The sequence below is a fragment of the Erpetoichthys calabaricus genome, chromosome 6, assembly GCF_900747795.2.
Source record: "Erpetoichthys calabaricus chromosome 6, fErpCal1.3, whole genome shotgun sequence".
Lineage (NCBI taxonomy): Eukaryota > Metazoa > Chordata > Cladistia > Polypteriformes > Polypteridae > Erpetoichthys > Erpetoichthys calabaricus.
In genome coordinates, this window is record NC_041399.2 from 112,646,465 (window position 1) to 112,661,922 (window position 15,458).

Consider the following 15,458-nt stretch of genomic DNA (forward strand, 5'->3'; position numbering starts at 1 on the left):
CTCTTAAGAAACAGGTTTTTCAATTTTGGTATAAAGTTAGAACCATATACTGTATATCTCTTAATTTAGGTGCTATACTTTGCCGACATTAAAACATATGTTGAAAGAGAGACCAGAGCTACAAGATGGTAATTGATTCAACACTTTAGATTGCTTGGCCTATGTATGTGAAGTGCAGTGAACTAATGTTTTCAAAGATCAAACATGACCATAGCACTTTTTCAAAAACAGAACTTCAAATCCATATATACTCTTTAGTTAAAGGTAATGTAGTACCTTGATCATGTTCAGAATTTAGATAATTGTCTTGGAAGCATTAGGAGAATAGAAAATAAAAATATACTCTATGGTTGCCCTGTACTCAAAACTTCTTGTTTAATTCATTTCATAATTCATTTCAATGTATTCTTGTATAGAACAGATAAGTTGCATATCTAATTTCTAAATTCTTTCTTTTAGCATGAAAGTGACATCTCTGCTTTCACATATGAAAAAACCTTGGTAATGGAACAGAGGTCTCAAATGCTAAAGCAGATGCAACTTTCCAGAACAGAAAGGGAACGAGAAGTAAGCCATTGATTTTTCTTACTGCAGGATTTGAAGAAGGCAAAGTAAAGTAATGGTCTTGTATTATAATTTCACTGTTTACAGAGCAGGCATAATTCTGATACTGTATTTAAAAAGTTTACTATTACTGAAGTGTACATTTTTGATGAGGTAACTTAATAAGCAAAAGTAACCCTTTTCACACGGGCATCTGTGATTTAAACAAATGCATTAAAATGAATAGGGTGTCCATTAGGCTTTCCCTTAAAGATAGGGTGAGAAGCTCAGTCATCCGGGAGGGGCTCAGAGTAGAGCCGCTGCTCCTCCGCATCGAGAGGAGTCAGATGAGGTGGCTCGGGCATCTGATCAGGATGCCTCCTGGATGCCTCCCTGGTGAGGTGTTCCAGGCACGTCCAACCGGGAGGAGGCCCCGGGGAAGACCCAGGACACGCTGGAGGGACTATGTCTCTCGACTGGCCTGGGAACGCCTTGGGATTCTCCCGGAAGAGCTAGAAGAAGTGGCCGGGGAGAGGGAAGTCTGGGCATCTCTGCTCAAGTTGCTGCCCCCGCGACCCGACCTCGGATAAGCGGGAGACAATGGATGGATGGATGGATGGATGGGTGTCCATTAACGCAGATTTGTTGTGCAAATTTAAATGCTTATTTTTAATCAAGCAGTCCTTTTGGATGGTACTAGCATTCACCTATATTAGGATTTTTCCATCCAAAGTCTGCTCCTTGTTTGGTACCAACTGATTTGGCATCCATCATCCATCATAGGAAAGATGAATGAATCCATAAATTGTCTAGGTAACATTTATCATGAGTGTACATTTGCATAATTATTAATAATAGTAATACTGTAGTTACAGTGCATCTGGAAAGTATTCACAGAGCATCACTTTTTCCACATTTTGTTATGTTACAGCCTTATTCCAAAATGGATTAAATTAATTTTTTTCCTCAAAATTCTACACACAACACCCCATAATGACAACGTGAAAAAAGTTTACTTGAGGTTTTTGCAAATTTGTTAAAAATAAAAAAACTGAGAAATCACATGTACATAAGTATTCACAGCCTTTGCTCAATACTTTGTCGATGCACCTTTGGCAGCAATTACAGCCTCAAGTCTTTTTGAATATGATGCCACAAGCTTGGCACACCTATCCTTGGCCAGTTTCGCCCATTCCTCTTTACAGCCGCTCTCAAGCTCCATCGGGTTGGATAGGAAGCGTCAGTGCACAGCCATTTTAAGATCTCTCCAGAGATGTTCAATCGGATTCAAGTCTGGGCTCTGGCTGGGCTACTCAATGACATTCACAGAGTTGTCCTGAAGCCACTCCTTTGATATCTTGGCTGTGTGCTTAGAGTCGTTGTCCTGCTGAAAGATGAACCGTCGCCCCAGTCTGAGGTCAAGAGCGCTCTGGAGCAGGTTTTCATCTAGGATGTCTCTGTACATTGCTGCAGTCATCTTTCCCTTTATCCTGACTAGTCTCCCAGTTCCTGCCACTGAAAAACATCTCCACAACATGATGCTGCCACCACCATGCTTCACTGTAGGGATGGTATTGGCCTGGTGATGAGCGGTGCCTGGTTTCCTCCAAACGTGACGCCTGGCATTCACACCAAAGAGTTCAATATTTGTCTCATCAGACCAGAGAATTTTCTTTCTCATGGTCTGAGAGTCCTTCAGGTACCTTTTGGCAAACTTCAGGCGGGCTGCCATGTGCCTTTTACTAAGGAGTGGCTTCTGTCTGGCCACTCCACCATACAGGCCTGATTGGTGGATTGCTGCAGAGATGGTTGTCCTACTGGAAGGTTCTCCTCTCTCCACAGAGAACCTCTGGAGCTCTGACAGAGTGACCATTGGGTTCTTGGTCACCTCCCTGACTAAGGCCCTTCTCCCCCGATCGCTCAGCCAGCTCCTGGTGGTTTCGAACTTCTTCCACTTACGGGTGATGGAGGCAACTGTGCTCATTGGGACCTTCAAAGCAGCAGAAATTTTTCTGTAACTTTCCCCAGATTTGTGCCTCGAGACAATCCTGTCTCGGAGGTCTACAGACAATTCCTTTGACTTCATGCTTGGTTTGTGCTGTGACATGAACTGGCAACTGTGGGACCTTATATAGACAGGTGTGTGCCTTTCCAAATCATTTCCAATCAACTGAATTTACCACAGGTGGACTCCAACTAAGCTGCAGAAACATCTCACGGATGATCAGGGGAAACAGGATGCACCTGAGCTCAATTTTGAGCTTCATGCCAAAGGCTGTGAATACTTATGTACATGTGCTTTCTCAATTTTTTTATTTTTAATAAATTTGCAAAAATGTCAAAAAAAGCCAAGCAAAATGACACCTTTTATTGGCTAACTAAAAAGATTACAATATGCAAGTTTTCGAGGCAACTCGACTGAAGAAGGGGCCTGAGTTGCCTCGAAAGCTTGCATAGTGTAATCTTTTTAGTTAGCCAATAAAAGGTGTCATTTTGCTTGGCTTTTCTCTACATTCATAATGGCTAACACGGTACAACACCCTAGTACTACAAAAATGTCAAGTAAACTTTTTTCAAATTGTCATTATGGGGTGTTGTGTGTAGAATTCTGAGGAAAAAAATGAATTTAATCCATTTTGGAATAAGGCTGTAACATAACAAAATGTGGAAAAAGTGATGCGCTGTTAATACTTTCCAGATGCACTGTATTTTCTAGGGTTTTGCTTTATGTAAGTTACTAGTTAAACAAATAAAACCTTAAATAAAGTTTTGTTATATAACTGTAGAGTGATGAGTTAAAAGACTATATATTTTTCCCTTCACATATCACAGTTATAGTTTATTTTTGGTAATGTTATTTTTAAACACAATATATGGCAGAGTCATATTGTGAATTTAAGTATTAACTGCTGTTAAAAAAAAAAAAAAAAGAATAGTGTACGTTGCACCTAACTTATTTATTTGTCTATATTCTGGTACATTGCTACATGCATTAAACCCTTGATTTAACCACATATTAGATCGGATGGACAAGAATAGACAAACCTGATCATTCAGAGTTTTGTTCAAATCTTAATGAACAATGGACCTTAATTCAGACAATAGACACAATGCTGCTGAGTCTCAGTTTATTCTTAACAAATGCTTTTTCCTTCCTCTCTAATGCTTCTCTAGAGACAGAGCTCATCCGCTTTTATTGTTCCTGGAATGCTTCTTATTTATTAAAATGAAAGCTTAAAAGAATGAAGAGTGAAGATGTTTTGGGGCCTTGGTAAAGAATTAAGGGGGTGGGGGAATATTTTGTCAAATTATTTGAGTTTCAGTGGACTATGTGCTCTGACCAGATGTCAAAACTCTGAATGAGTAGATTTCATCCAATGCTTTCAAAGTCTGCTAGCAAGATTTATTTAATAAAGGGGTTTGTAAAATATTGTTGCCAAACTGCTGAGCAATAGATAATGACTGGAAAAAGAAATATTTTTTTTTAATCAATATGAACATTCTACACAAGATGGCAAGCTTAAAATTCAAAGCATACTTGTGCATGATCACATTATTCACCTGTACAGTTCATCCTTTCCTAATTGCAGACTTACATACCTACTTTAGTAGGAGAACATGTCTGTTGGATGCCATGTAGCAGTAACGCGTTTTAGTAGTACTTTTTAAATAGGTCAAGTTTTCCAATGCTGTTAATTCTAAACTTTTTTTCCCATAACTGTTAAGGTTTCAATAATAAGGAATATAGTTTGGAATAGACAAGAAGTGAAACCTTCATTTATATGGGACTTCAGTTGTAAAGTAGTAAACAAAAGAGCGGAGTGGTGGCTCTGAGGCTAAGGATCTGCGCTGGTATCTAGAAGGTTGCTGCCAAAAGAGATCCTACTCTGCTGGGCTCTTGAGCAAGACCCTTAACCTGTAATTGCTCCAGGGGCGCTGTACAATGGCTGACCCTGCGCTGTGACCCCAAGGGGTATGCGAAACGAACAAATTCCTAATAAAAGAAATTGTATAAGGCGAAAAATAAAGAACCAAAAAAAAACTATGCAGAGAAAGTCATGGGGTCAGATTTATAGAACTTGAATACACCGCTTTCCATGCAAATGTATAAATTTACATAAGAAAACTTGACAGGACAACTTGGATATATTTATAACATTACAACAATCTAGACTGGAACAGGACATTCAGCCCAACAAAGCTTGCTAGTCCTATCCACTTAATTCTTATAAAAAACATCAAGTCCAATCCTACTGTCTACCACACTACTTAGTAGCTTATTCCAACTGTCTATGGTTGTCCATGTAAAGAAAACCTTCCTAATGTTTGTGCAAAATTTACCCTTAACAAGTTTCCAATTGTGTCCCCGTGTTCTTAATGAACTGATTTTAAAATAATAGTCTCAATCTATTGTACTAATTCCCTTCATAATTTTAAACACTTAAGTTGTCTCCTCTTAATCTACTTTTGCTTAAACTCATAATTCATGCCCTGTAACCCAGGAATCAACATAGTCACTCTTCTCTGGACTTTTTCTAGTACTGCTTTGGTTTTTTTGTAGCCTGGAGACCAAAACTGTACCCAGTACTCCAGATGAGGCCTCACCAGTGCATTATAAAGCTTTAGCATAACCTCCTTGGACGTGTACTTTATACATCATGCTATATAACCTAAAATTCTGTTAACCTTCTTAATGGCTTCTGAACGCTTTCCAGACGTTTATACTCTATTGCCACTACAACTCTTAAATCCTTCTCGTAAGGTGTACTTTCAATTTCCAGACCCTCCCATTGTGTATTCAGACCTAACATTTTTATTTTATACGTATAATACTTTACATTTACTGACATTAAATTTCATCTGCTGCAAATCTGCCCAAGCCTGTATGCTGTCCAAGTCGCTCTGTAATGATTCAACAGATTCCAGATTATTTGCCATTCCACCTATCTTGGCATCATCTGCAAACTTAACCAGGATATTGTTCTGGTCAGTTAAGTAGCAGACGGGGTTGTTAATTAGTTTTAGCCTTAACATCGTTCAGCATGACCAGTTTGATGGTGGGTCAATGATGGTCTGGGGAGGCATTCTAGAAAGACTTGCTTTGTGAATATCTGCTGCTAGTTCATTTCTTCTTTTCCTACAGCTGCCTGTGCTTAATCAGCATCTTAAGATTAACTGTGTGCCTAAGTGCCACAAGGCCTTTTTCTTTACCACTTTGAAGTCAGCTGCTGCCTTTCTTTTTTTACCTACTAAGGAATCGCTATGATGTTGGTTATTTACTTACCAGTGTCAGCTACTGCTAGTTACTGCCTTGCCTGCCAACACTAGTTTGAATACAAATAACAAGAGCAAGTACACGTAACAAGTAACTTTTCCAAATGCACCCCCAAACACCCAGCTAATTTTGCTCCTGTGCAGTTGAAAAGCAAGCAAAAAAAAAACCCTTCTAAAAGGATAAAAGCTTTAAAAAAATTCCTGCATGACTCCTTAGCAGCAACCAAAACACAAGTTTTTAAGGAGCAAGATATGTTTTTTTTTAACTCCCAGCCACTTCTCTTTCGTTTGAAAAGACATCTTGTGTCACGTCTCCATCTCCAGCATGTTTACAGCAAGTCTGACCCATTTGTATGCAACATTTTGGAGAAACTCACAGCACCCTTGATCTGGTGAGTGTAACCACAAGGGGGTGTCCCAAAGCTCAGACTCTACTCCACACAACACAGTCCTGGATTCAAATAATGGAGCTTCATTGATTACCAACACTTTTCCAAAGTGAACACAGCCAAATGCACACAATCGATGTTCTGATGCTCCTTCTTTCCTTCTGTTCCTCTATGTGAGGAGGAATTATCCTGCCTCCCAATTCTTGACTCTCTGAGGTGAGGTTGAGCGTCTCCTTTATCTCAGAACTGGGAGTATTTACGGTGTAAGAATGTGGTCTGTTGGAAACAATTCTGAGTCAGACAAAAGTCCCTCAAATCAGGGATTGTAAACACTTGCAACACCCCATCCTGGCACCCACCAAACCCAACAGGGTTCAAACTCTGGGATTCCAATTCCCAGCATGTTCTCTGGGTATCTGAATGGTTACCGAGGCACAGGGATGCCACAATCTAGTGGACTGGAGAAAATATTCACCAGTTGTCATCTCCCCTCTATCCCTCAATTGCTTTGGTCTCCTGACCAGGTAAAGGTCAATCGTGGCCAGGATGCCAGCCCATGTATGCCATCTATTACAAGGGAAATGCAGCCAAACCAACTAAATTGACAACTCGCACACAAAATACTGTAAATCATATTACTGAGCTGTTATAATATGCATTGACTTGGCAAACATAATAAACCTCAAAAGTGATAAATATATATATATACACACTTAGTTTTAGTTCTCTTTTAAAAGGGCCAATCTGCTGCTTGTTTTGATGAACCTTTTTTGGTTTTATATCAGCTGCCTGTTGTCAATTCTCAGGGAACTGGCCAACAAGTCAGGAATATCTCAGTCAAGCTTCATTCCATCATGTGTGCTGTGAAGGAAACCATTCACCGACTGGCAAGGCACTACAGTGGAACCTCGGTTTGCGAGTAACTTGGTTTACGAGTGTTTTGCAAGACAAGCAAAAATGTTTAATAAATTTTGACTTGATAAACGAGCGAGGTCTTGCAGTACAAGTAGTATGTATACGCTTTGTCTGCTGAGCGTCATGTGATCACAACTGAGCTGATGGTTCCTCTCTCTCTCTCTCACTCGCTGTGGGATTGTGGGCAATCGTCTCCTATTCTCCATCTGAGTCGGCGTGCCTCACTCATATAGTCAACATCCGTATGAGTGTATACTGTTTACTACAGCATTAGCATTGTGACTGTGTGTGCGCGTGCGTGCGTGTGTGTGTGTGTGTGTGCTCGTGCGCACGTGTGTGCTGTGACGTGCGAGTCCACGTCTTACACCCTAAAACACTAAGCTGAGTCTCAGTACTTTAGCAACATCAGCTTTATTCAACTTGAAACAGCAACAGCGCGGTTATTTATACTACACAGACACAGCAGTCAGGCAGAGCCCTGCACATTTATAATGTTCCTTGTATCACCCATCGACAGCAGGTGCTTATAGCATGTCCGCAATCTTTTCGGATTCGCTTTTACGGTGAACTGCTACAGCGCTGGGAGACTGCGATTGCTTTGGGACGCTCTTCCACGTGTCGTCCCGTTGGGTGCAATCCCACAAGAGTTTAGAAACTCACTCACACCAGCCATGATTCTTTTCAAAGGTAAAGTGCAGGTTAATTTGTTTTATGTATTTTTACTTTATAATTTGTATTAATCATTTGTGGAATAAATCATATGAGTTTCCATTATTTCTTATGGGGAAATTCACTTTGATATATGAGTGCTTTGGACTACGAACACGTTTCCGGAATTAATTATGCTCGCAAACCGAGGTTCCACTGTATATCTGGTGTTCGTATGGCATGGGTGTACATACATAAAACATAATAATGTTTTGCCAGCATAAAAAAGCAGTTTGCAACATTGTCCATAATCATAGCACTTTGAAGAATGAAGCTGCTTTTGTTAACCATAAGCAGTTCCATTCCATTAACACACAACTTTGGTTGTGCCAAGATGAGAGTGAAACATGTTATGGATCTGCATCCTGGTGTCAACCTGAGATTCATATATTTTGAAGCAACATACTATAGCTTTGGCAGAAGTGTTGGTACTATATGTGGTGGCTGGCTTGTTGATAAGTAACTGGCTGAACCCTCAGATTTTCATATGGCCTGTGCTATTCATCGTAACAGCAATCATGTCATTACTGCTGCCCACTCAGATTCCTGTCATATTACACCTTTCCCTGACACTCTAGAATGTAGAGGAGAGCCACTTTAATGCAGCACATGATCTTGTTCACTCCTCAGTTGTGGAGCGCGGCTGCATGTGGTGGAGTCTCGATGCTTCAAGTGTGAGGTTGCTCTATTAGCCAATGAAGGTCTGCATGATTGCATATGTATGAGGTTGATTAGCATAGTCCATGTATGGTTGTTTTAGAGCAAAAACCAGGTGGGTATTTTTCAAGTATTGTTTACTGTGTTTTTTAATTCAAAAGATTTCTACAAATTTATTCAAAACATTTATTTTTCTAAATTATTTTTCTTTCTTTTACAATTACAAAAGTACTTTATTATGTAACAATTGTAATTTGTGAAGCTGGGACTGTCACTGAAGTATGTTTTGGGTACTGAAGAATTCATTTAACTTCTCTACTGCTTTTCAGATCATATTTTTGCTAATTTTCATTATTCTATTTCTTTTACATTCTACAGACCTATGTGAAAAAAGAAAAGTATTATTTTTGTTAAATATGAGATCAAAGAACATTTAAATATCTTAATGCTTTTCACCAGAGAGATTTTTCTTTCACAGAAGGAATAGCCTATTAAGTAACAGTAATTATACAACCACTTCCACCTTTTCTAACTTATTTCCTACGTTCTAAATACTGGTTACTTCTGTGTCATAGAAAATGTTTCTATGAGTCCTAACATACAGTTAAGTTAAAAAAAAATTTGAATATTAAAAACGTTTCTTACAGTTTTATTGTCATTTGTATCATGTTCTATTTTAAGTGTGCTTAGATTTTACATGGTAAAGTTTACCTGCCATGTAAGGTACCTTCAACTGAGATTCTGTTGTAAGATTAAATTTCTGTTATAGTATACCACCTTTATCACGTAAGTTATGCTTAAAAAGAAAAGTTGCTTTTCCAACTTTGTCACTCTTGGATTGTACCTTATTATCAAATTACTATTCGCTTTACATAAGAAATAGCTTTGACTTTTCACTGATTACCTCAACATTTTGCTGATGCTGACATTATTTGGATTTGATTCTGGTATTATTGCATTACATTTAACATCATCATTGTTGATCTTGTTGTCCATGGTAATAAGAAAAATGGTAAGTCTGAATAGAGATAAATATTGCAATATTTCTTTTTTTACTTGCAATGTGATAAGTATAACATTTAAAAGTGCTAATTTGTAATAACTATGTTTACTAAATGCCAGTTTTCCTCTCTTGTATGCCAGTTGGCATACATGAGAGGGTAACTGGTGATCATTGTGTCCCAGATTCAGAGCATCACTGATGAGTCTCATGACTCCATTAGAAGGAAGAATCACACTAATCATCAATCTGAGGGCCACGATGTCCGTGTTTTTCGCCTTGATGGCAAACTAGAAGAAGAGGTAGTCATATGTTAGCTGTGACTGCTTCCTTCTCCCTTATTTGTACGATGTTTAGTGTGCCACTGTTTTCTTTTTTTGTAAAGCAATTGCAACAACCAGATATGAAAATGTAATATTTCTAACATGTTTGCAGCATCATTAGTATTCCTCATCCTTGGACCCTAACCTTCAACTGAGTTCTTAATAATTGAATGAAAATACTGTACAAACTGATACGATTCACATTTTTGAATTGGCTTAAACAGCTTTAGATCTAAAGTAGCCTTTAAAATCAATATATCACAAAAGCACAAACATACTTGTGTTCTTTTTTTCTTCCTTTCTCTTTATTTGCCTCCACTCCTCCACCAGAAAGCGTCATCCTCTTCCACCCGACTCTGGCTTCCAGAGTAGTGGCTGCTGTCTCCTTTTATAAGGCATCCAGAAGTGGTCCAGGTGCTCACTGACCTACTTCTGGCAGCACAAGGGGTCAGCAGTTCTCTAAGCGCCCCCTGGCAGTGGCCACAGGCCCCAAGAGGGTTGAGCTTCCATGCTCCAAACCCATGGCATTGCTACACGCCAGGGGGGCTGCCCTCTAGCACTCCGAGGGAGGTAATGGTCTGGATAGGCTGTTCAGCAATCACTTCAGTTATCCTAGGTTGCAAGTCTTCTAAAGATCGAGGTTTGGTTGAATAAACATTAGTTTATACGTGTCCCCATATAAAGAAATCCAGTAGATTCAAATCTGGCGAACGTGGATGCCAAGAAAATGGTCCACCTCTTCCAATCGATCTGTTAGACAGTTTCTACATGAGAAATTCCCTAACATGCAAAGCAAAGTAACAAGGGGCACCATCTTGTTGAAACACTGTATTCTGTATCAGTCCTAATTGTTTTAAGTTGAGGAATAAAGTAATTTTGCAGCATTTCTAAATAGCTATCACCATTAACAACACGCCCTACAAAAAAGAATGGCCCTGTGACTTGATTGTTTCCCAAAGCACACCACACATTAACTTTGGGAGAATCTCTTTCATGTTCAACAGACTCGTGGATTTTTAGTTCCCCAAATGTGACAAAAATAAAACTTCTATAGAAACTAGATACATCAAGCTTTCTAATCCTTTTTACGAATTCTTTCTATCACATATACTTACAAAGTTACAACTGTTTTAAATTGCACACAGACTTTATGGATACCCTGTATATATACTTTGTGTATGTGTGTATACAGTGTATATATAATATATATACAGTACTGTGCAAAAGTTTTAGACAGGTGTGAAAAAACGCTGTAAACAAAGAATGCTTTCAAAAATGGAAGTGTTAATCATTTATTTTCATCAATCAACAAAATGCAGTGAATGAACAAAATAGAAATCTAAATCAAATCAATATTTGGTGTGACCACCCTTTGCCTTCAAAACAGCATCAATTCTTCTAGGTACACTTGCACACAGTTTTTGAAGGAACTCGGCTGGTAGGTTGTTCCAAATATCTTGGAGAACTAACCACAGATCTTCTGTCTCTTCATGTAATCCCAGACACACTCAATGATGTTGAGATCAGGGCTCTGTGGGGGCCATACCATCACTTCCAGGACTTCTTGTTCTTCTTTACGCTGAAGATAGTTCTTAATGACTTTGGCTGTATTTTTGGGGTCGTTGTCCTGCTGCAGAATAAATTTGGGGCCAATCATACACCACCCTGATGGTATTGCATGATGGATAAGTATCTGCCTGTACAGTGAACCCTCGTTTATCACGGTTAATCCGTTCCAGACTCTACCGCGATAAATGAATTTTCGTAAGTAGGATTCTTTATTTATAAATCGAATATTTTCGCAGTTAGAGTATAGAAAACCTTTTTACGACCTTCTAAATACGTTTTTTAACATTATTAGAGCCCTCTAGACATGAAATAACACCCTTTAGTCACCATTACACTCGTATTACCCAATATATTAGACAAAATAAGAGAAAATAAGACACATTAGACGTTACAAATATCATATTATTATTATTGTACTGTACATTTAATTACACACACACACAGTTCTTACACACAACCACTAACCTATGAAGGCACAAGCTCAGTAGGAGAGTCTTCAGGTTGTAAGCTGGAGCGCTGATCGCACCCTCAGAGGACACAGACGCCCCTGGGAAAACCCCTGAAACAGCTGACAGTCTACCTTCACATTGCTCCTTACCCTTCTTGCGCTAAAATGCGCGATAAACCTCTCACGCAGTACTCCGCTTACTTAAAAGTATTGTGCAGCGCCTCTCAGCTTTGGAATTGGTTGTTTTGTTTCTCTCTCTCTCTCTCTCTCTCTCTCTCTCTCTCTCTCTCTCTCTCTCTCTCTCTCTCTCTCTCTCTCTCTCTCTCAGACATTCTCTGCTCCTGGCGGAACTGTCATCTCTGACTTGTCATGGAGCAAGAGACAAATGTTTGTTTGCAGTGCTTTGAATAAAGTTCTTTTTTTTTCTACAACCTCCTGTGTCTCTGTGCAAATCTGTGACCCAAGCGTGACAAGGTGGTGCAGTATCTTCAGCAGGTGCGTCGTTGTCTTCTTCCGCTGAAGGAGTACTAGGAGTAGGCAGTGGGTGTCTGGGTGCGCGGCTGAAGAACATCTTGATAGGCAGTTGCTGCCGCTGTCTTTTCATATGCATGAGGAGGCTTTTGTAGGGTATTGCCATCTTTGATCATAACCAATAGTTTCACCTTCTCCTGGATGGTAAGCATCTTCCTCCGGCGCTTAGTTTCATTGTCAGAAGGCTTAGAAAAAGCAGCACGTTTAGGAGCCATCATGGGGCTTAGATAAAAGTTCTCAGAAAGCGCACGTGTAGTGACGTAAGCGTGTATGAGAAAAAAGCGCGATAGAGTGAAGCCGCGAAAGTCAAAGCGTGATATAGCGAGGGATCTCTGTATTTATCAGCATTAAGAACACCATTAATCCTGACCAAATCTCCAACTCCATTTGCAGAAATGCAGCCCCAAACGTTCAAGGAACCTCCACCATGCTTCACTGTTGCCTGCAGACACTCATTATTGTACCGCTCTCCAGCCCTTCAACGAACAAACTGCCTTCTGCTACAGCCAAATATTTCAAATTTTGACTCATCAGTCCAGAGCACCTGCTGCCATTTTTCTGCACCCCAGTTCCTATGTTTTCGTGCATACTTGAGTCGCATGGCCTTGTTTCCTCGTCGGAGGTATGGCTTTTTGGCTGCAACTCTTCCATGAAGACCACTTCTGGCCAGACTTCTCCGGACAGTAGATGGGTGTACCTGGATCCCACTGGTTTCTGCAAGTTCTGAGCTGGTAGCACTGCTGGACATCTTCCAATTTCGAAGGGTAGTAAGCTTGATGTGTCTTTCATCTGTTGCACTAAGTTTCCTTGGCCAACCACTGTGTCTACGATCCTCAACGTTGCCCATTTCTTTGTGCTTCTTCAAAAGAGCTTGAACAGCACATCTTGAAACCCCAGTCTGCTTTGAAATCTTTGTCTGGGAGAGACCTTGCTGATGCAGTATAACTACCTTGTGTCTTGTTGCTGTCCTCAATCTTGCCATGAAACTGTCTTCCACAACCTCACCTTGGTAGCAGAGTTTGGCTGTTCCTCACCCAGTTTTAAGCCACCTACACAGCTGTTTCTGTTTCAGTTAATGACTGTGTTTCAACCTACGTGTGACATTGATGATCATTAGCACTTGTTTGGTATAATTGGTTGATCATACACCTGACTATAATCCCACAAAATCCCTGACTTTGTGCCAGTGTACCTATAAGAATTGATGCTGGTTTGAAGGCAAAAGGTAGTAACACCAAATATTGATTTGATTTAGAATTTTTTTTGTTTGCTCACTTTGCATTTTGTAAATTGATAACAATAAACAATCATTATTTATATTTCTGAAAGCATTCTTTGTTTACAGCATTTTTTCACACCTGCCTAAAACGTTTGCACAGTACTGTCAGAAGAAACAGCGCTATTCCAATGTTTTCCTCCATAACATCCTTTCAGCAAACAGAACTAATGTCTTTGATGAAACAGATGGCCCTTTAATGAAAAGCTGCCAATGCGGAATAACAGAAATCACCAGGCGGCTTTTGGTCAATGATAAACTAAACCAGCGTCTGTTGAGGTGAAAAAATGGGAGGTACTGCGGTTGCTATCAATGCTTCCTGGTAACTCAGCTTTTGAGAAGAATCTGTTTCATGGGGTGAAAAAATAATCACCTTTGACAGATACGCATAATCAGTAGTGTGTGCAACCCATGATCTGTGAGTTTGAGTTTGTGTGTTGTGTGCGTGTACCTGCTGGTGTGTGCGCGGAATAACAGAAATCACCGGGCGGCTTTCGGTCAATGATAAACCAGCGTCTCTTGATGATCGCCCCTGACACATACACTTAATCAGTAGTGTGTGCGACCCACGATTTGTGAGTTTGAGTGTGTGTGCGTGCGTGTGTACGTGTGCATGTGTGTCGTTTTGTCAGTTTTACTATAAAAACAGTTAAACACCCGTTACTTGTGAAGCAGGGATATTCTGATCATTCTGATCCCTGATCACTGATAAACATTCAGAAGAAACCGCGCTATTCCAGTGTTTTCCTCCATAACATCCTTTCAGCAAATGGGAGTAAGTTCTTTGCTGAAGCAGATCGCCCTTTAATGAAATGCTTGCAATACGGAATAACAGATATCACCAGACGGCTTTCGGTCAATGATAAACCAGCGTACTGCGGATGCAATCAATGCTTTCCGGTAACTCGGCTTTTGAGAAGAATCTGTCATGGGAGGGACAAGAGGTAGCGAGTGAGGCGGGTGCATTGAGCCGGGGAAGGATGGAGCGGGGCGAGGAGGCGGGTATCTGTGCGAGTGTTTTAAATAATGAAAGGAAAAAACGTGCTTTGAAATCAAGGACCCCCAACCAAGACGGCTTACGAAACAAAACACGACAGACAGGTATATGCTACTTGTATAAAATACATGCAATAATGACAACAATATTGAAGCAATGATGAAGCGAAAGGGAGATGCTAAACTTGGGTGGCCACATTGTGCCTGCCCGTAAATCCCAACCGATGTATATATCTGAACGGATGTATCTGAACCAATATATATATCTGAACGGATGTATCTGAACCGATGTATATATCTAAACCAATGTATATCAACCTATATATATAAATTTGAACAGATGTATCTCAACCAATGTATATATATCAGAACAGATCTATGCAAACCAATTTATATATATCTCAACCAATGTATCTAAACCGATATATATATATCTGAACCAATCTTTTTTTCCTGAACAGCCCTTCATAAATTTTATATATATATATATATATATATATATATATATATATATATATATATATATATATATATATATATATATATATATATATATATATATATACACACACAGTGGTGTGAAAAACTATTTGCCCCCTTCCTGATTTCTTATTCTTTTGCATGTTTGTCACACAAAATGTTTCTGATCATCAAACACATTTAACCATTAGTCAAATATAACACAAGTAAACACAAAATGCAGTTTTTAAATGATGGTTTTTATTATTTAGGGAGAAAAAAAATCCAAACCTACATGGCCCTGTGTGAAAAAGTAATTGCCCCCTTGTTAAAAAATAACCTAACTGTGGTGTATCACACCTGAGTTCAA

The 15,458-nt window shown here is 39.5% G+C and overlaps 1 protein-coding gene across 3 annotated transcripts in view; it reads left to right on the forward strand.

The window, feature by feature from the left end:
• slc12a7b (solute carrier family 12 member 7b) overlaps positions 1–15,458 on the forward strand; it is a 233,137-nt gene that overhangs the window by 203,183 nt on the left and 14,496 nt on the right. For all 3 annotated transcript variants that reach the window (XM_051928816.1, XM_051928817.1, XM_051928818.1), the window contains exon 21: positions 460–567. In XM_051928816.1, coding sequence (XP_051784776.1) covers positions 460–567 — 108 coding nt within the window. The remainder of the gene's footprint in view (positions 1–459; positions 568–15,458) is intronic.